Source organism: Bufo bufo, chromosome 1 (assembly GCF_905171765.1).
Source record: "Bufo bufo chromosome 1, aBufBuf1.1, whole genome shotgun sequence".
Lineage (NCBI taxonomy): Eukaryota > Metazoa > Chordata > Amphibia > Anura > Bufonidae > Bufo > Bufo bufo.
Window position 1 is genome coordinate 480,256,928 of NC_053389.1, and position 20,073 is coordinate 480,277,000.

Here is a 20,073-nt window from a genome sequence, read left to right on the forward strand (position 1 = left end):
TTCCCAAATTCCACCCACAAAGCTATCTAATACTGTACACACACACATATATAAACAGCCCACCCCACCTGGTACTAATCCTATCCCTAAGGGAACAACAAGGGTTAACGTTGGCACAGCAGAGTCTGGGGGAATGGGGAGCAGGGATGCTCCTGCAGGCAATGCAAGGGTTAATACCTTGCAAGAGTATGATGGAATAGGGGTGGATAGTGGGGGTTAGGATCAGGGAAAGGGATGGTGGTGAGGGTGAGTGGTAATGGGCAAGGGGATATGGGTATCGTTGGTGGGACAGGGTAGGTAAGGGTTAATCAGGGGGAAATCGTTGGTGGGATAGTGGTAGGGGCTCAGGGGTGTAAGGGTTAATAAGGGGGAAATCGTTGGTGGGGTAGCGGTAGAAGGGTTAATAAGGATACTCAGCGTTGTTGCTCGTTCGTCTAGGGGGTCGCTCGTTCATCCAGGGGTGGTCTTCTTGTGGGGGCGGCACGGCTCTTCCTCCTCAGTGCAGGGGTCGCCGGATATTTATGTCCGGCGGCCGGCACTGCCGCAACGCACACACCAGAATTGTGTGCAGAATTATTAGGCAAATGAGTATTTTACCCACATCATCCTCTTTATGCATGTTGTCTTACTCCAAGCTGTATAGGCTCGAAAGCCTACTACCAATTAAGCATATTAGGTGATGTGCATCTCTGTAATGAGAAGGGGTGTGGTCTAATGACATCAACACCCTATATCAGGTGTGCATAATTATTAGGCAACTTCCTTTCCTTTGGCAAAATGGGTCAAAAGAAGGACTTGACAGGCTCAGAAAAGTCAAAAATAGTGAGATATCTTGCAGAGGGATGCAGCACTCTTAAAATTGCAAAGCTTCTGAAGCGTGATCATCGAACAATCAAGCGTTTTATTCAAAATAGTCAACAGGGTCGCAAGAAGCGTGTGGAAAAACCAAGGCGCAAAATAACTGCCCATGAACTGAGAAAAGTCAAGCGTGCAGCTGCCAAGATGCCACTTGCCACCAGTTTGGCCATATTTCAGAGCTGCAACATCACTGGAGTGCCCAAAAGCACAAGGTGTGCAATACTCAGAGACATGGCCAAGGTAAGAAAGGCTGAAAGACGACCACCACTGAACAAGACACACAAGCTGAAACGTCAAGACTGGGCCAAGAAATATCTCAAGACTGATTTTTCTAAGGTTTTATGGACTGATGAAATGAGAGTGAGTCTTGATGGGCCAGATGGATGGGCCCGTGGCTGGATTGGTAAAGGGCAGAGAGCTCCAGTCCGACTCAGACGCCAGCAAGGTGGAGGTGGAGTACTGGTTTGGGCTGGTATCATCAAAGATGAGCTTGTGGGGCCTTTTCGGGTTGAGGATGGAGTCAAGCTCAACTCCCAGTCCTACTGCCAGTTTCTGGAAGACACCTTCTTCAAGCAGTGGTACAGGAAGAAGTCTGCATCCTTCAAGAAAAACATGATTTCCATGCAGGACAATGCTCCATCACACGCGTCCAAGTACTCTACAGCGTGGCTGGCAAGAAAGGGTATAAAAGAAGAAAATCTAATGACATGGCCTCCTTGTTCACCTGATCTGAACCCCATTGAGAACCTGTGGTCCATCATCAAATGTGAGATTTACAAGGAGGGAAAACAGTACACCTCTCTGAACAGTGTCTGGGAGGCTGTGGTTGCTGCTGCACGCAATGTTGATGGTGAACAGATCAAAACACTGACAGAATCCATGGATGGCAGGCTTTTGAGTGTCATTGCAAAGAAAGGTGGCTATATTGGTCACTGATTAGTTTTTGTTTTGTTTTTGAATGTCAGAAATGTATATTTGTGAATGTTGAGATGTTATATTGGTTTCACTGGTAAAAATAAATAATTGAAATGGGTATATATTTGTTTTTTGTTAAGTTGCCTAATAATTATGCACAGTAATAGTCACCTGCACACACAGATATCCCCCTAAAATAGCTAAAACTAAAAACAAACTAAAAACTACTTCCAAAAATATTCAGCTTTGATATTAATGAGTTTTTTTGGGTTCATTGAGAACATGGTTGTTGTTCAATAATAAAATTAATCCTCAAAAATACAACTTGCCTAATAATTCTGCACTCCCTGTATATATATATATATACAGTACAGACCAAAAGTTTGGACACACCTTCTCATTTAAAGAGTTTTCTTTATTTTCATGACTATGAAAATTGTAGATTCACACTGAAGGCATCAAAACTATGAATTAACACATGTGGAATTATATACATAAAAAACAAGTGTGAAACAACTGAAAATATGTCATATTCTAGGTTCTTCAAAGTAGCCACCTTTTGCTTTGATTACTGCTTTTCACACTCTTGGCATTCTCTTGATGAGCTTCAAGAAGTAGTCCCCTGAAATGGTTTTCACTTCACAGGTGTGCCCTGTCAGGTTTAATAAGTGAGATTTCTTGCCTTATAAATGGGGTTGGGACCATCAGTTGCGTTGAGGAGAAGTCAGATGGATACACAGCTGATAGTCCTACTGAATAGACTGTTAGAATTTGTATTATGGCAAGAAAAAAGCAGCTAAGTAAAGAAAAACAAGTGGCCATCATTACTTTAAGAAATGAAGGTCAGTCAGTCAGCCGAAAAATTGGGAAAACTTTGAAAGTAAGGGCTATTTGACCATGAAGGAGAGTGATGGGGTGCTGCGCCAGATGACCTGGCCTCCACAGTCACCGGACCTGAACCCAATCGAGATGGTTTGTGGTGAGCTGGAGCGCAGAGTGAAGGCAAAAGGGCCAACAAGTGCTAAGCATCTCTGGGAACTCCTTCAAGACTGTTGGAAGACCATTTCAGGGGACTACCTCTTGAAGCTCATCAAGAGAATGCCAAGAATGTGCAAAGCAGTAATCAAAGCAAAAGGTGGCTACTTTTAAGAACCAAGAATATGACATATTTTCAGTTGTTTCACACTTGTTTGTTATGTATATAATTCCACATGTGTTAATTCATAGTTTTGATGCCTTCATAGGCAAGAAAATAAAGAAAACTCTTTGAATCAGAAGGTGTGTCCAAACTTTTGGTCTGTACTGTATATATATAAAAGGGGGCACAGATATAGATGTTATAAGGGGGCACAGATCACATGTTACAAGGGGGCACAGAAATACATGTTATAAGGGGGCACAGATATAACAAGGGACCTATAAGGGGGCACATATTTCCCACAGGGGCCACCATGAGCCCATCTGGGCACATCTGCGCACCTCATCCCAGGATATGGCAGTCAACGTATGCATATATACCATACATGCATGCATGTGTTTGCATGCATGCATGGATATATATGCATACGTCTCAACCCTTCCTCAACACCCACCCTCTGCTCCTCATCACCAGGGGAATGGGGATGTAGGCAAAAATGGAGTTTGCAAGCCTCTCTAAAGCGAACAAAATTCTCACTACCCCCGGAGAACGCATCCGGAAGAGAGATCTTAGGCTCGGAACAAACTCCATGAACGCCAGCAGAACCGGTCACCTAAAACTGAGACACAGTTTTACGGAGATCTGCTACCTCCAGCGAAAGACCTTGCATGCGGTCAATCAAGGCTGAAACCGGATTCATGCTTAAGACGGTTTTGGCGGTTTATAATGTCACGGGTGAAGTTGCAGATAACTGGAAACTTATAAATAAACGACCGACTGGCTTGATCCTAAACTAAGGAGCATATGGGTGATCCCTTTAAAACCCTAAGAGCTCTCCCTGACTGCTATGCACATGCAAGGGTCTCAATGGTAGACGATTGCATGCCCACGTACCTAAGACTGTGTGACACCTGAAAACCCTATAATAGTGAGGAGTCAGGGTCACCTAGAATCAAGCCAGAAAGGAAACACAATACAGGAAAAGACTTATCTGAGCAAACAGCAGCAGCAGTCTTCAGCAGTGAACACTTCATCCAGGAAGTAGTATAAACCGCAAAGTGAGGCAGTATGGGAGGGAATATAAAGGAAGACGATTAGTCTAAATAAGCGACACCTGGCAGAAGGAAAGGAGATGACAAAATGAAACCAAAACCAAAAACATCATACAAGAGGTAGAGAAGAACGTCTGTCGGATCTTCTCACAGAACTGGCGGTGACATCCCGACAGTCCGCGCGCCAGTTTGAAATCAACTCCAACTCGCAGCTGGCATATATTTCAGTCATTATTTACCACATTTTCTGGCATTGTCTTCATAATGCTCCCTTTTTAAAAACAGCCAAGCTTGGCATAAAAAAAAAATGCATTTGGGACTTTTTTAAGCCTACACCATCATGTAGGGCAGGGGTCAGCAAGCTTTTTTGTACGGAGTGACGAATAAAAATCAAATCAAAGCTGAAGCACTCGGTGTGCTGAGCCATACAGGAAATATGTGACATAAACCAGGTATTTACTAGCTATTTTCCGAAACACTGCCTGACCTGCACGGCTTAGGGTACCTTCACACGCAGCAGATTTTGTGGCATTAAGGTTAATGGAACTGATTTTCAGTTGCAGAATTTTCTCCCACAAAATCTGCCGCGTGTGAAAGCATCCTTAAACAGGTTTCCAACTTTTTAGAAAAATTGCCTCCCGGCAAATATACAAATAGTAAAGCTTGTCACTGCTCCTCAGAATCTGTCTATGGGACCAGTATATGGGCCCCCCGACCAACCATGCACCACTGTCTGACATACATTGGTGCCCCTTATACTTGTCACCCTCAGAATAAGAAGAATCAGAGCTGCACCTATCACACCTAGATCTCACGCTCCCACACACAGACTAATCATATTCTGACTCGCCATCCCCACTGCACCCCCCAAAGTAGTTAGAGAGCTTGTTCTTTATCCTCCCTAGCAATCATTTTCAGGCTCACCACTATTTCCCCCAAAGTAGTCAAAAACCTTCCCTTCATAACCAGCTTCAGGCTCATCATCCCCCCCCCCCCCTTGAACTGGTCACAGTGCTCGTACCACTATCCTCCCAAGATCACCATCCTCCCTCCAACCCAAATCTGGTCACATGCTCGTTACCCCATCTCCCCAAGCTCACCATCCTACCCCCTCCCCAAATCTGGTCGTATGCTCATTCCCCATCTCCCCAAGCTCACCTTCCTCCCCCAACCGCAATCTAGTCACAGGGCTTGTTCCGCCATCCTCCCAGATTTTTTCATTCAGCCATATAGTGCGGCGGCAGGGCATCCAATAAATGGTGACAAGGCTGATAGTCTTGCAGTCATTTGGCAACAGTCGGTTGTCAATCCCTGATGAAAGGAGATGTCTTTGAAGAGCCATTACTTTTTTACTTGCTCATTGTTTTTTCTGGTAAAAATGACACATTGCCTTCATTTTGCAGGTTTTTACAATTACAGCAATTCCAAATTTATTTATTGAATTTTTTTTTTATTTTTTTTAACCAAGGTCTCTCAGTTCAAGGATTCTGTCCCTTAGTTCTTGGCAAGTAGTTATAACTGGCACATCAACAAACAGGAGCTATCACACAATTATTGATATGATTTTTGAGGTTTTCTATGACGAAAAGGGTTTTAATCTGGCTTTTATGCCCCTCCAACGTTCCACATATTGGAGCTAGGTGCTTGAAAATTTGATCATCTGCAGATTTTTAGCGACACCTGCTACTTCCTTAATTTGCATAACCTTATAGCTTGTCCTTCTTGGTGACACTTTTGGATCTTCATACTTTTGTGGAGATCTGGTGGTTTCACTCACTTTACTGGGGAAAGAGTTTTTCTTTGGCTGAAAGAAAATCAATGAGAATCCAATTCTGAATTCAAGTCTATATTTTTGTGATATTCATCAATTATTACAGTTTTGTCCTTTCATAAATTAAGGCAAGTTGAGTATTCTATTGCCTATTAGTAGTACACTGAGAATTAAAATAGTAAAGCTTGCAGATTTCAAGAGCAGAGAGGAAAACGGTGTTAAATTATCACATGCTTATTTTTTCTGAAGCACGTAAAATTACCAGTGTACGGCATACATATTAGGACATCCTCAGACATCATCCACAACTCCCTCCTCTGTCAGGCAAAACTCTCTCCTCCATCAGCCCAAACTCCCTCCTATCTCAGACGTCAGCCAAAACTCCCTCCTCCTTCAGACGTCAGCCAAAAATCCCTCCCCTTAACTCAAAACTCCCTCATCCCTCAGACGTCAGTCCAAAAATACCTCCTCCATCAGCCCTCAGCCCAAACGCCGTCAGGTGTCAGCTCTCAGCCGTCAGGGGTCAGGCATCATTTGTCATCTCTCAGCCTAAACTCCATCAGCCGTCAGGGGTCAGACATCAGGTGTCAGCCCTCAGCCTAAACTGTGTAGTGGATCCGTGCATCTAAGTGCTTTGCCCAGGCATAAAGATCCGTCTGAAATCCTGGGGACTTAATGATAGGCTCCTCCCCTCCAGGCTTGATTGCATGAAGAAAAGGTCCGTCAGTAGTACACGTGACATTATGCTTTGTGCCGCCCCCTCCCCAGACAACCAGTCTCTGACACCCGATGTCTAACACCTGACAACTGACTGCTGATGGAGTTTTGGCTTATGGCTGACGTCTGACACCTGACGGATGACACCAGATGTCTGATGCCCGACGGCGGACGGCTGATGGAGTTTTGGCTGAGGGCTGACACCTGATGTCTGACCCCTGACGGCTGATGGGCTGATGCCTGACGGATGACACCCGATGCCTGATGGCGGACGGCTGATGTAGTTTAGGCTGAGGGATGACAACTGATGTCTGACCCTTGATGGCTGAGAGCTGACACCTGACGGCTGATGGAGTTTGGGCTGATGGAGGAGGTATTTTTTGACTGACGTCTGAGGGACGAGGGAGTTTTGAGTTAGGGGGAGGGATTTTTGGCTGACGTCTGAAGGAGGAGGGAGTTTTGGCTGATGTCTGAGGTAGGAGGGAGTTTAGCCTGATGGAGGAGGGAGTTTGGTCTGAGAGAGGAGGACTGATGGAGTTTTGCCTGACGGAGGAGGGAGTTGTGGATGATGTCTGAGGATGTCCTAATATGTATGCCATACCAATGGCTTTACTCTTATTTTCTTATAACTATAGTTACTATTGCCTGACATGACTTTTTGTATAATCTCTTAGGCCAGGATGTACACAGAGCCTTGGATAATCCTATGGTGGACACGAGTATGCTGGAGGAGTATATTAGTAGTGACTATGCATTTGGGGCACTGTAAGTGAATATCACTTGCTTTTAGTTTCTCTGTACAGTATATGTATCCATGTTTCTGTATGCATTTTTGCTGTGATGAGGGAATCATTATAAAACTGAAGGAGGTGTTATCTGAAACGTTTGCTGTTATGATATTTCATGTTGGGGGAAAAAAATGTTTGTTGCATTTAGATTTAGTATTATGACAACATTAATGTAGAATCCCTGCAAATCACTTTTGGTAGATCTGTTCTCTAAAGGTGGCCATACACATTAAAGGGGTTGTACAGGGGTTCTATATTAACCCCTTAGGGACGCATGACGTACCGGTACGGCATGTTTCCCGAGTCCTTAAGGACCCATGACGTACCGGTACGTCATAAGTTTAAAATAGGATTGCGGCGCTGCGGGGGTTAATCCGAACAGGATGCCGGCTGAAATCATTCAGCCGGCATCCTGTGACAACGCCGGGGGGAAGGGGAAGTCATGTGACCCCCCCGTATCGGCGATCGCAGCAAACCGCAGGTCAATTCAGACCTGCGGTTTGCTGCGCTTTCTGCCGATTCTGATCCCCGCGGTCTCTGACCGCAGGGATCAAACTTTAAAATGCCCCAAATAAAGTTTTATTCACCCCCCCCTGCACCCCTGAATGATTTTATGGCGGCGGGTGGTGCAGGGGTGGTGTTGCGGGCGGTGCAGGAGGCGGGCGGTGCGGCAGGCGGGATCGCGATCCCCCGCCCGCCTCCTCTTGAATAATCATTGGTGGCCAGTGGTATACCAGAGTGTCAGCACGGACGGACCACTGTATGGAAAAAGTTAACAGTAAGAGGGGGCTCCCTCTCCCATCGGGGGGGGCTGCTGTGCCTTTTGCAGCCCCCCGATGGAGAGGGAGAGAGCCCCCAGACAGCCCCCCTCCTTACCCTTCCCCGTCTGCGCAGTTCTGGCCACTACTGAGCAGACGGGGAAGGTTCCCATGGCAACAGGATGCCTTCTCAGGCATCCTGCTCTCCATGGTGCTGAACAGATCTGTGCTAAAGGCATGATCTGTTCAAAGTGTAAGTAAAATACAGTACAGTACACTATATATTGTACTGTACTGTATTATGCAGACATCAGACCCACTGGATCTTCAAGAACCAAGTGGGTCTGGGTAAAATAAAAAGTTTAAAAAAATAAAAAAAACACATTTATCACTGATTAAATACATGTTTGGTATTGCCGCGTCCGTAACGACCTGATCTATAAAACGGTCATGTTACTTTCCACGCACGGTGGACGCCATAAAAAAAAAAAAAAATATGAGGAAATTTTGCCCACCTTACTTCCCAAAAAAGGTAATAAAAGTGATTAAAAAAGTCGCATGTACACCAAAATAGTACCAATCAAACCGTCATCTCATCCCACAAAAATCATACCCTACCCAAGATAATCGCCCAAAAACTGAAAAAAACTATGGCTCTTAGACTATGGAAACACTAAAACATGATTTTTTTTTGTTTCAAAAATGAAATCATTGTGTAAAACTTAAATAAATAAATAAAAAGTATACATATTAGGTATCTCCACGTCCGTATCGACCGGCTCTATAAAAATATCACATGACCTAACCCCTCAGGTGACCACCGTAAAAAACTAAAAATAAAAACGGTGTAAAAAAAGCAATTTTTTGTCATCTTACGTTACAAAAGTATCTGATTGGTTGGGGTCCGATCAGCTGTTTGAAGGCGCCAGTTCTACCCACTTCCTTGACATGTGTTGTCACATGGTGAAGAGGGGATTTTTGTCTCCTGGATAATGGAGATTTATGTATATCTCCGTTTTCCATCCCTTCTATTCTATTCCTGGCATGTTGCCTTTGTTCCCCATACAGCCCGAATATCCTGTGTATAATTACACCTCTTCCAGTCCTTCATATATCCCAGGAGCAACACACAACCCTCGCAGATACTTATCTATAAAAATAGTTTACTGATAACATAGAGATGACAAAGCAATGGACATTATACATAGAGATACAGATAACACAATACATAGAGGACACCACCACACACAGCCACCTCTGTTCCTGCCCACCCTGGATGCTAAGCAAATGTGGCCAATAATGTGTATGTATATACAGTATATCCAGAGTCCACCAATATACAGTCTACTGGATCTACTCTTCTAACCAACTCACATCCAGTACCTGACCATTAGTACATGTACATATAGAGACTCATGCATAAACAGCATATAATCTAACTGGTAATACAATTGCAGACTGCTAATATCTATATGTACACATATAAAGTCTACTGGGATATTATACCTATATACATACGCACACATATAACTTAGCTTGCTCCTGCATCCATCGGTGTCCAGGATGAGAAGACCCCGCCTCACTCCCAACTTTCACCTATGCCTTGCTGTGTCCCAGCCCCCCCCCCATAGACTCCACTCTGTGACCACCCCAAATATCTTCCCCCATCTCTTGGTCAAGAGGATGTTGTTCAACTGCCTTAGATATGCTAACAAGGGACACAATGCTACTGGCCATACTGAATGGGTGAATACCACTGGGTCCAATTATTAGGCATATTTGTGTGGTCATCAGGATGAGGTTCTGGCTGAAAGCCATATTTCCCGTAACACATGGCCTATTTGCAGCTCAGTCCCATTCAAGTAACTGGATTTGGGCTGCAGTACCATGCACAACCACTATACAGTGTGTGGAGGAGCTCAGTGGCCTCTTCACACATCTGATCTTTAGGGCTGTATTACACCAACAGATTATCTGACAGATTTTCGGACCGATCATTGGTCAGATGGCCATTTACATAAACAGATCTTTTGTAGTACACACCAACTATTGGTCTGATTGGACAGATATTGGTCAGATATTCTGTTGGTGTAATACAGGCCTTAGACCGACACTGATGAGATATTGATCATCTATCCTGTGGATACGCCATCAGTATTAAATTCCCAGAAAACTCCTTTAATACTGAGTACTTTGGAACTAATGTCAGTTATGTGATGTAAAGCCCACACATTTCTAATCAGTAAGTAGAGAGAACGTCCTCGGTACTTTTAGAAAAACTCTATTTTGCAGGTATTTTATTCACAGTATATGTGAGTTTGGCTCAACTATTACATATTATTTATGTATAGTATGTACAGCATTGTAATAAAGGGCAGCGGTAATATGCCCTTCCATCATAGAACATTCTCTGTCATTGCCATTCTCTGTAATATTCTCTTAGTGTACATTTATTAATCACCAGGTTTTCTGCAGTTGTAGCTATATGATCCAATTAACCGATTATTTATATTATAAACCCTGTTCTCTACTTGTAAACCAGATTACCGGACTCTCCACCTTATTCTGGATCAGAGCCATGTTCACCCCCACAGATGAATGGTAAGGTTTATTACTACTGTATTGTTGAAGTTCTGTACTAAAGAACATGGCCAAAGCCATGAATTATGTACTACATGTACTTACAATAATGCGTGGATTGTATGCTGGTAGAAAATATACGGCCACACACGTGGTGTTTCAGGTTGTAGGCACGATGCTTAAAGTGGTTTTCCAGCGTTTATTAAATAATGGCCTATCACTAGCTAATCGGCGGGGGTCCGGCATCCCTGCAATCAGCTGTTTGGGTGTTGATCCGGCAATATCAACAGTATAGTGGAAGTAGCTTGTTACTGCAGCGCTGCCACTGTAGTCATGAGCTCGCCAACCAACTCTTCCTGGCACCTCCTTCTCTTAGAGGTCGCTGGAGACCCCTGACCTGCTCATACTGGGGTCCTGCAGATATGTCATAAATGTCAGTCTGGAATACTTTTTAAATTAACAAGTTAAGGAACACACTCTTTGTGATTCAATTCCTCACCATTTTGAATAGCTCTGCTTGCTGTCAGTGAATGTGAATGTTCTTGGTAGCATTCAGAGAATTCCATCCAGACCTAGTGCTGCTCCTAGAGCAGGGATGGCCAACCTGAGGCTCTCCAGCTGTTGCAAAACTACAACTCCCAACAGCTGGAGAGCCGCAGGTTGGCCATACTTGTCCTAGAGTAATAAGATTGTTTATGCGGTCAACTAAATCATCGTTTGTCGGCAGCAGACCGTGCCATCTAAACAGTACTCTGCTGCGGGTGAACAATGATTCTTTATGGGGATGAAGGATGGCATTAGCGATCGTTCCTCCCCATACTCTGCAGTGTAAAGGGGCCTTTAGGCTACATTCACATGACCGTGAAAAACAGACGTGTGATGGACGTTTTTTTTAACCGCTGTCACAGTCAGTTTGAAGAAAAATGGTAGTCTATGGGGTTATTCACGTGGCAGTTTTTTTATGGCCAGTGAATAAAGGATGTTAAAAATAGAACATGCTCTATCGTTTTTACCGACCGACAGCCCCCATAAAATTGATGGGGACTGTTTCTAATGTCTGTTTGTCACAAAGGCATCAGTGAAAAAAATCATCAGTTAAAAACTGAACGTTTGTCTGTTTTTGGCAGATGTTTCTAGTTTTGCGGTTCGAATGCAGACCCATACACTTCAGTGGGGCCGCAAAAGATATGGACAGCACTCATCTGCTGTCAGGGCCGGCGCCACCCATAAGCAGAGTAGAGCGCACTCTGCCTGGGGGCGCGTAGAGCGCACTCTGCCTGGGGGCGCCGGCCGACGCCTGCGCCCCGCCCCCTACTCCTTCTGTTCCTGTACTGAGCTCCGATGAGTTCACTTCAGGCAGAGAGAGCGTCACGCAGCTGAGACACAGCTACGAGACCATGGTGTATTTAAATCTCATTTAGGCTTTCTCCTGGGATTCGAACTCACGACCTTTACACATCAGAGGTAAGGCATTTACCCTCACAGCCATGAAAGCTGTATTACCAGTTGCTTAAAAAAAAAATAAAAATATAAGACTTCTACTGTAGGTAACTTTGATACGTAGTGTACATCCATATACATGTCAGCTGCCCCAACACACCCAGCTCTGCTACATCCATACACAGTGTACTGGGGCAGCTGTCATGTGTATGGATGTACACTAAGTATCAAAGTTACCTACAGTAGAAGTCTTATATATATATATTTTTTTAAAGCAACTGGTAATACAGCTTTCATGGCTGTAAGGGTAAATGCCTTGCATCTGATGTGTAAAGGGTTCACGAGGGTGTCAAGAGCCACGTCTGACTCCGTTATACCCGGGGTCAGGAAGTCGCAGCGGGTGGCTGCGCGTTCGATGTACAAAGACAGTGCTGTTTCGTAATGGTAGCTTTCTGGGTTTGCCTTGCAATCCTTTTTGGCTCACTCAGGGATCCGTAGCTTCTCCTCCTCAGCTGTTTCTTGTCCAGCAATCCCAATCTCCTTATATTCCCATCTCTCACTTCTCTGGTTGCCAGATATAGAGCTTCCTGCCTGGACTTCTATACTGACCCACTGGACCTGAGTAGCTGAGATCCCTGGTTGTTGTTCCAGAGTGTTACCCTCCGGATCCCTGTTGGGCCTTGGTGGTCTGCTGTTGTCGCCCACCTGGGATTATATGATTGTCTGTATTGTCTGTCCTCTCCTTGGTGTTTTCCTCTTAGTGTCAGTGGTGCGGACTAGTGATCCCACCGCCCTGTTCACTACACAGGGCTCATCTTAGGGAAAGCCAGGGTTTAGGCACGTGATCAGCGTACGGGTGAGGAACCCGTCTAGGGACGTCAGGGCAGTCAGGTGCCAGCCGCAAGGTGAGTCAGGGGTCACCACCTTTCCCTCTCCCTTGGACAGGGCCTTCCCATTTCCCTCCCTTTGCGTGACGCCGGTCATTACAAAAGGTCGTGAGTTGAAATCCCAGGAGAAACTTTTCTGAAAGTGTTTTTTTTTTTTTTTAAATACCTACTGCTACTTAACTTTTTTTTTAAGTAACTGGCTACACTGCTTTCATAGCTGTGTGGTTAAATGCCTTGCTTCTGATGTGAAAGGTTGTGAGTTCAAGTCCCAGGAGAAACTTTTCTGAAAGTGTTTTTTTTTTAAATACCGGACTGTTACTTTACTGCCACGGGGGAGGGGGGGCTATTGGCGCCATGATACTGGCACATGGAGGGGGAAGGAGAGAGGCACTTGATACTGGCACATTAGGGGGCAGGGGGAGAGGATGGCACTATGATATTAGCACATGGGGGGGCAAGAAATGGACATGAATCATGAGGGGCAGAAATGGGAAATGATGGGGAGGGGGCAAGAAATGGACATGAATCATGAGGGGCAGAAATGTGAAATGATGGGGGGGGGGGGGGGGGGGGGGGGGGGGCAAAATGTACATTTGCTTCTGTTGACAAAAATCCTTGCACCGGCCCTGTCTGCTGTCAGCATCCACAAAAAAAAAATAGAACATGTCCTATTCTTGTCCTGCTGTATTGTTGGCTGGCCGTTCTGCAAAATGAGGAATGCACACGGCCGGCATCCATGTTTTGCAAATACCTAATTTTCGGACCGCGAAACGGACACGGTCGTGTGCATAGGGCCTAAAGGATGTATTACACAGCCTGATTCTGTAGGCGGTTATCGGGAAGGAAGCGTTTCTTCCCGGCAATCGCCTGCTCGCTAGCGGAGGAGACCTCTGCTATTATGCATGCATGGGGAGGAGTGATAGTTATGCCATCTCTTGTCCCCATGCTGTCTAGTTGTTTGCCGGCAGCAGATCGTGATTACACTGAACAATCTGCCACCGGCAAACAAAGATTTTGAAACATGCTCAAAGATTCTGATTGGCCAATGAATGAGGGTTTGTTTATTTATCGGGTAATCAGTGGCAGCAGGGGCGTAACTTTAGAGGGTGCAGAGGTAGCAGTTGCTACCGGGCCCAGGAGCTTGAGGGGGCCCAAAGACCCTTGTGCTGTATAAGAAGACACAGGTATTATAGAAAGTGCATGCAGGTCAAGTTGCACCTTTGGCTGGAGGGAAGGGGTTGCTGTTTCAATGCATGCCTCAGGCAGCAGAAAGGCTATGTGCTCCTCTGCCCATGGCTACAAAGCACTGAGGGAAGGAGGCCAGTCTAGGCTTGTATTACACCAACAGATTATTTGACCAATATCTGTCCAATCAGATCAATAGTTGGTGTGTACAACCATTTTGGCGAAAGGTAGTGGATGTTCTGTCCACTTTAACTACAGAGGTAATACCCTGCTGCCCTAAGATTTGCCTTTTGGGGATAGTGGATAGTGATAACCGTACCTTGTACGTTTGTACATTTTTGAGGGAGACCCTATTCCTAGCTAGGAAAGCAATAGCTCTCCGTTGGATGGCGGACAGACCACCGACCATAGGTTAGTGGAAAGCGCTAGTAAATCAGATTCTGCCTTTTGAAAAAAATAATGTATGGTAACAGGAAGTGCCCCCAAAAATTTGAAGTGTCCCCAATCACTGCACTGCCGTCCCATATGCACTCAGTTCAAAATGCATAACATTGTTTATCTCATTGGTTCATTGCTTGTATGGGATGTGTTGGGATAAGATGAGATTGGATACCACTAGAAGATGATATACACTGCTCAAAAAAATAAAGGGAACACTTAAACAACACAATGTAACTCCAAGTCAATCACACTTCTGTGAAATCAAACTGTCCACTTAGGAAGCAACACTGAGTGACAATCAATTTCACATGCTGTTGTGCAAATGGGATAGACAACAGGTGGAAATTATAGGCAATTAGCAAGACACCCCCAATAAAGGAGTGGTTCTGCAGGTGGTGACCACAGACCATTTCTCAGTTCTTATGCTTCCTGGCTGATGTTTTGGTCACTTTTGAATGCTGGCGGTGCTTTCACTCTAGTGGTAGCATGAGACGGAGTCTACAACCCACACAAGTGGCTCAGGTAGTGCAGCTTATCCAGGATGGCACATCAATGCGAGCTGTGGCAAGAAGGTTTGCTGTGTCTTGTCAGCGTAGGGTCCAGAGCATGGAGGCGCTACCAGGAGACAGGCCTGTACATCAGGAGACGTGGAGGGGGCCGTAGGAGGGCAACAACCCAGCAGCAGGACCGCTACCTCTGCCTTTGTGCAAGGAGGAACAGGAGGAGCACTGCCAGAGCCCTGCAAAATGACCTCCAGCAGGCCACAAATGTGCATGTGTCTGCTCAAACGGTCAGAAACAGACTCCATGAGGGTGATATGAGGGCCCGACGTCCACAGGTGGGGGTTGTGCTTACAGTCCAACACCGTGCAGGACGTTTGGCATTTGTCAGAGAACACCAAGATTGGCAAATTGGCCACTGGCGCCCTGTGCTCTTCACAGATGAAAGCAGGTTCACACTGAGCACATGTGACAGACGTGACAGAGTCTGGAGACGCCGTGGAGAACGTTCTGCTGCCTGCAACATCCTCCAGCATGACCGGTTTGGCATTGGGTCAGTAATGGTGTGGGGTGGCATTTCTTTGGAGGGCCGCACAGCCCTCCATGTGCTCGCCAGAGGTAGCTTGACTGCCATTAGGTACCAAGATGAGATCCTCAGACCCCTTGTGAGACCATATGCTGGTGCGGTTGGCCCTGGGTTCCTCCTAATGCAAGACAATGCTAGACCTCATGTGGCTGGAGTGTGTCAGCAGTTCCTGCAAGACGAAGGCATTGATGCTATGGATTGGCCCGCCCGTTCCCCAGACCTGAATCCAATTGAGCACATCTGGGACATCATGTCTCGCTCTATCCACCAACGTCACGTTGCACCACAGACTGTCCAGGAGTTGGCAGATGCTTTAGTCCAGGTCTGGGAGGAGATCCCTCAGGAGACCATCCGCCACCTCATCAGGAGCATGCACAGGCGTTGTAGGGAGGTCATACAGGCACGTGGAGGCCACACACACTACTGAGCCTCATTTTGACTTGTTTTAAGGACATTACATCAAAGTTGGATCAGACTGTAGTGTGTTTTTCCACTTTAATTTTGAGTGTGACTCCAAATCCAGACCTCCATGGGTTAAAAAATTTGATTTCCATTTTTTAATTTTTGTGTGATTTTGTTGTCAGCACATTCAACTATGTAAAGAACAAAGTATTTCAGAAGAATATTTAATTAATTCAGATCTAGGATGTGTTATTTTTGTGTTCCCTTTATTTTTTTGAGCAGTGTATATTTATTCTTTTTTTTGGATGCTTCTATTGCCTCACTCGAGAAAGTGTATGTTATTTTTGCTTATACAGTAAGACTCCAATGCGGAGTATGCAATTCAAGTGTATGCTTTGATATATTGACACATGTGTTTATGTACCAATTTTCACTTGTCATTCTCAATAAAACGAGTTTAAAAAAAAAAATGTGGGAAGGGTTTGCGGGTAAGTGGACACCTAGGTACTTAATGGATTGTGTAGCCCATTGGAAAGAAAATGCTTCCCTAAGTTGGGTGACTTCTCGGTGGGGGTGGGTGACGTTCAAAAATTCTGACTTGGATATTCACCTTGAAGTTGCTGAGACGTCCAAGGAGCTCGAATTCCCGGAAGACCGAGGGTAGACCCAGCCTAAGTGTTGATAATATAAGAGGAGGTCATCTGCAAACAATGACAGTTTGTGTTCGGTTTTACCTATTTGTATTCCCTTAATGGACTGGTTTGCACTAAGGGCATTAGCTAGTGACTCCATAACTAGGGTGTATAGGAATGGTGAAAGGCGCGTCCCTGGCGAGTCCTATTTCGCATTTTGAAAGGGACGGAAAGTGAGCCATTGACTCGGACCTGTGCTGATGGAGAGAAGTAGAGAGCAAGAATCCTGTCTATCATCCTGTCCCCCAGGCCTATGCAAACCAGTGTCTCTAAGGACTGCCAGTAGACCCTGTCAAATGCCTTTTCCGCGTCGACTGTGAGCAGGCATAAGGGGTTTTTCGTCTGTCGTACTCTGGATATGAAAACCATGGACTTCAGGGTGTTATCACATGCCTCCCTACTCTGTACAAGCCCACCTGCTCCCTATGGATGCACGCGGGAATGTGTGGGTGCAATCGCAGGGCCAGAAGTTTGGCATATAATTTTAAATCAACGTTGAGTAGGGAGATAGGTCGGTAATTGGTACATAGCGAAGCTTCTTTGCTCGGTTTGGGAATGACTGTAATGTGAGCCTGCAAAGCTTGGTGAGGAAAAGGGCAATGCTTTGAGATAGAGTTAAATGCCTGTATAATGGTGGGTGCCAACTCCTCTCCAAGTAACTTATAGAAATGGGGGGTCAGGCCATCCGGACCTGGGCTTTTCCCAGTTTTGAGGTCCCTGATGGCACATAGGAGCTCCGAGGAAGACAAACCTCCTCTAAACCAGCATACAAGGTGTCTGGGATACGTGTAGGTTCAAACTGGCTTAAATTGTGTCGTATGTCTTCATGGGTAGAGCCAGAATTGACATCTCCTCTAGCCCCCAGGTCATAGAGGTTGGCATAGTAGGCCTAAAATTCAGATGTTATCTCAGAGGGGGAATGAACAAGACCTCTTGAAGTCATGTTAAGTGCCGACACATATGATAGGGGTACCCGGGGGTGGAGTGCCCTCGCCAACCATCTGCCACTTTTATCTCAATATTCATAAGTATTTGCGTAGTGAAGAAATATCTGCTTTGAGTTGGTCAGTAGAAGAGGTCTTATTCAGGGTCTCCTTGCGGCCAAGATCCGCAAGAAGGGTAGTAAGCTTGTGTGAACGCTCTTTTCTAAGTCTGACACCGTGGGATGTGAATAAACCCCTGAAAACGCATTTGAGGGCTTCCCATTTCAAAGGTGCTGCAGTTGTGTCAGGCTGGTGATATCACAGACGTTCCCGCGACAGGTGGCAGGAGATCGGTGAGACTGGCAACACGTGGTTTGATCTGACATGTTTTCCAATTGGATCAAATGACATCTGTGTTGTTTCTGGTGCTTGCCACACCTTATTTCCTCAGGTGTGGCTATTAGGGTTATTTAGCCTTCTCTATTTATAATTGCTTCTCCCACTATGCTGTGCGGTTTATAGCTTCTGTTTGGACCTTTGGATAGATTGTGGTTGGATCTCGGCTGAGTTCCTGGTGCTTCCATTGCTCCTTTAAAGTTAAGTCTTTCCTTTCCCTTTTGGATTTTGTTTGGAATCTGTGTGTTGCATTTCCCCATTGTTTGTATTAGGCCTGTAGGAAACTCCTGTTTGTCCTTCCTTTTGGAGAAACTGGTAGTCTTGTCCCTGCTATTAGTACCAGGGTCCTATAGGGCAAGATAGGACTCTAGGTATTCCTGCGTATGAACTCGCCTATCTTTGGGGTCTGTTCATACTGGTAGTCAGTCAGGATTTTGGTTAGGGTTTTCACTAGGAGGTGTCCATCTTCCTACCTAGTTCTCAGGTCTGATTCCCTGTTCCCCCCTTCCCTCCTATGCTTGGTGTGGTGTTTCCATCCCACACCAAAGCGTGACAGGTGATTCCGTATACAGGCAAATGGTCTGACCATAAAAGAGTGTCCATTAAGCAGCAGGGATCAGAATCCAAGAGTTTGTGAGAAATAAAAAGATGATCAAGTCTCCCATAGCTGTTGTGCACTTGTGAATGGAAGCTGTAGTCCCTGACATCCGATTGCAGGACACGCCACAAATCAACTAACCGAAGTGCAGCGAGGTCAGCCCTGAACACGTGTAAGGACATTGAGGAGATAGAGGACTTACTGGTTGAGAAATCAATAGTTGGTTCCATCACCATATTAAAATCGCCTTCTAGGATGATAGAAGAGCCATCCGCAAATCTGGCCAACCATCTGAGGACTTTGGATCCAAATGTCATCTGTCCCTGGTTAGGAAAATAAACATTAGCGACTGTGAGAGTGGAATGATCAACTGAGAGTTTAAGAAAGATAAACTGACCTCTAGGGTCAATGTCTGAGTTCAAGGCCGTAGGGCGGAAGTTTTTATGAAAAACAATAGAGACTCCACCTGCCTTTTTAGTAGGATTGGGGCCATGGAACCAGAATAGTATCTGCTATTACACCTGGGCGTGGATGTAGCCTTAAAAGGAGTTCCTTGGAACATGACTAGCATAACCCTTTTTTTTGGAAACTGTATAAGATATGGCTATGTTTCTCAGGCTTGTTGAGACCTCTGGCATTGTAGGTGCAGAATGAGAGAGGTGTCATCGTGGTGGGTAATCAGATAGGAGGATTCTCAAAGTGGTCTGGTCCCTTACCCAGGGTGAAGACACACAAGGGGGTTGGACATGTGGTAGGGGTGACATGTACAAGATTGAAAGCATAAAAACAGGACAATCAGGGGAGAAAACACAAACAAAAAGGAGAAGAGCCAAATAAGCCGGCTCAGTGAAATACTTAACATTGACCTCGGTCACAGACAGCACCAAGTACTGTGGTCCCTAATTGGGGAAAGGAGAAGTCAAGGGCTAAACGGCAGCCATACTATTCTCCGGCAACAATAATACGGTGATGTAACATGGAACAGGGCATGAGTATCGTATATTAACATCCTAGATAACAACCAATAAAACATATAAAGGTGTTAGTCTAGGCTATGCTGTTATGAGACATATTCACCACTAACAACTAGAAGTGGACATATAGTCAAAGGAAAAAATTAGAAGAAAACAAGAAAATAACATTAGCATTAGAGTCTGGTGCTTGAGGTCGCCTTGAGGATCTCTTAGCCTTGGGCGCTGATGTCTGCCAGCTGTCACGGTGTGGAATTGAGAGGACCGAGCGTGGCCTTGGCCAATCAGGAAGATCCAATGGCGGTAGATAATGGTGTTGCCCCTAAGTATTGTCAGGAGGGGCTTTAGGGCCTTGCGGATCAGTAAAGTGCGCCTGGCAAGGTCCAGCAAAATGAGGAGTTATTTGTTTTCAAAGAGGGTTGCTTCTGAATCTTTAGCAGCTCTGAGGATGGCTTCTTTGTCTTTCTAGAAATGT

The 20,073-nt window shown here is 45.3% G+C and overlaps 1 protein-coding gene across 1 annotated transcript in view; it reads left to right on the forward strand.

Moving 5' to 3' along the window:
* Nucleotides 1-20,073, forward strand: part of MYRFL (myelin regulatory factor like) — a 180,736-nt gene that overhangs the window by 17,245 nt on the left and 143,418 nt on the right. The window contains exons 2-3 of the mRNA XM_040413445.1: nt 7,126-7,216; nt 10,540-10,598. Of these exons, the coding sequence (XP_040269379.1) occupies nt 7,126-7,216; nt 10,540-10,598 (150 nt within the window). The remainder of the gene's footprint in view (nt 1-7,125; nt 7,217-10,539; nt 10,599-20,073) is intronic.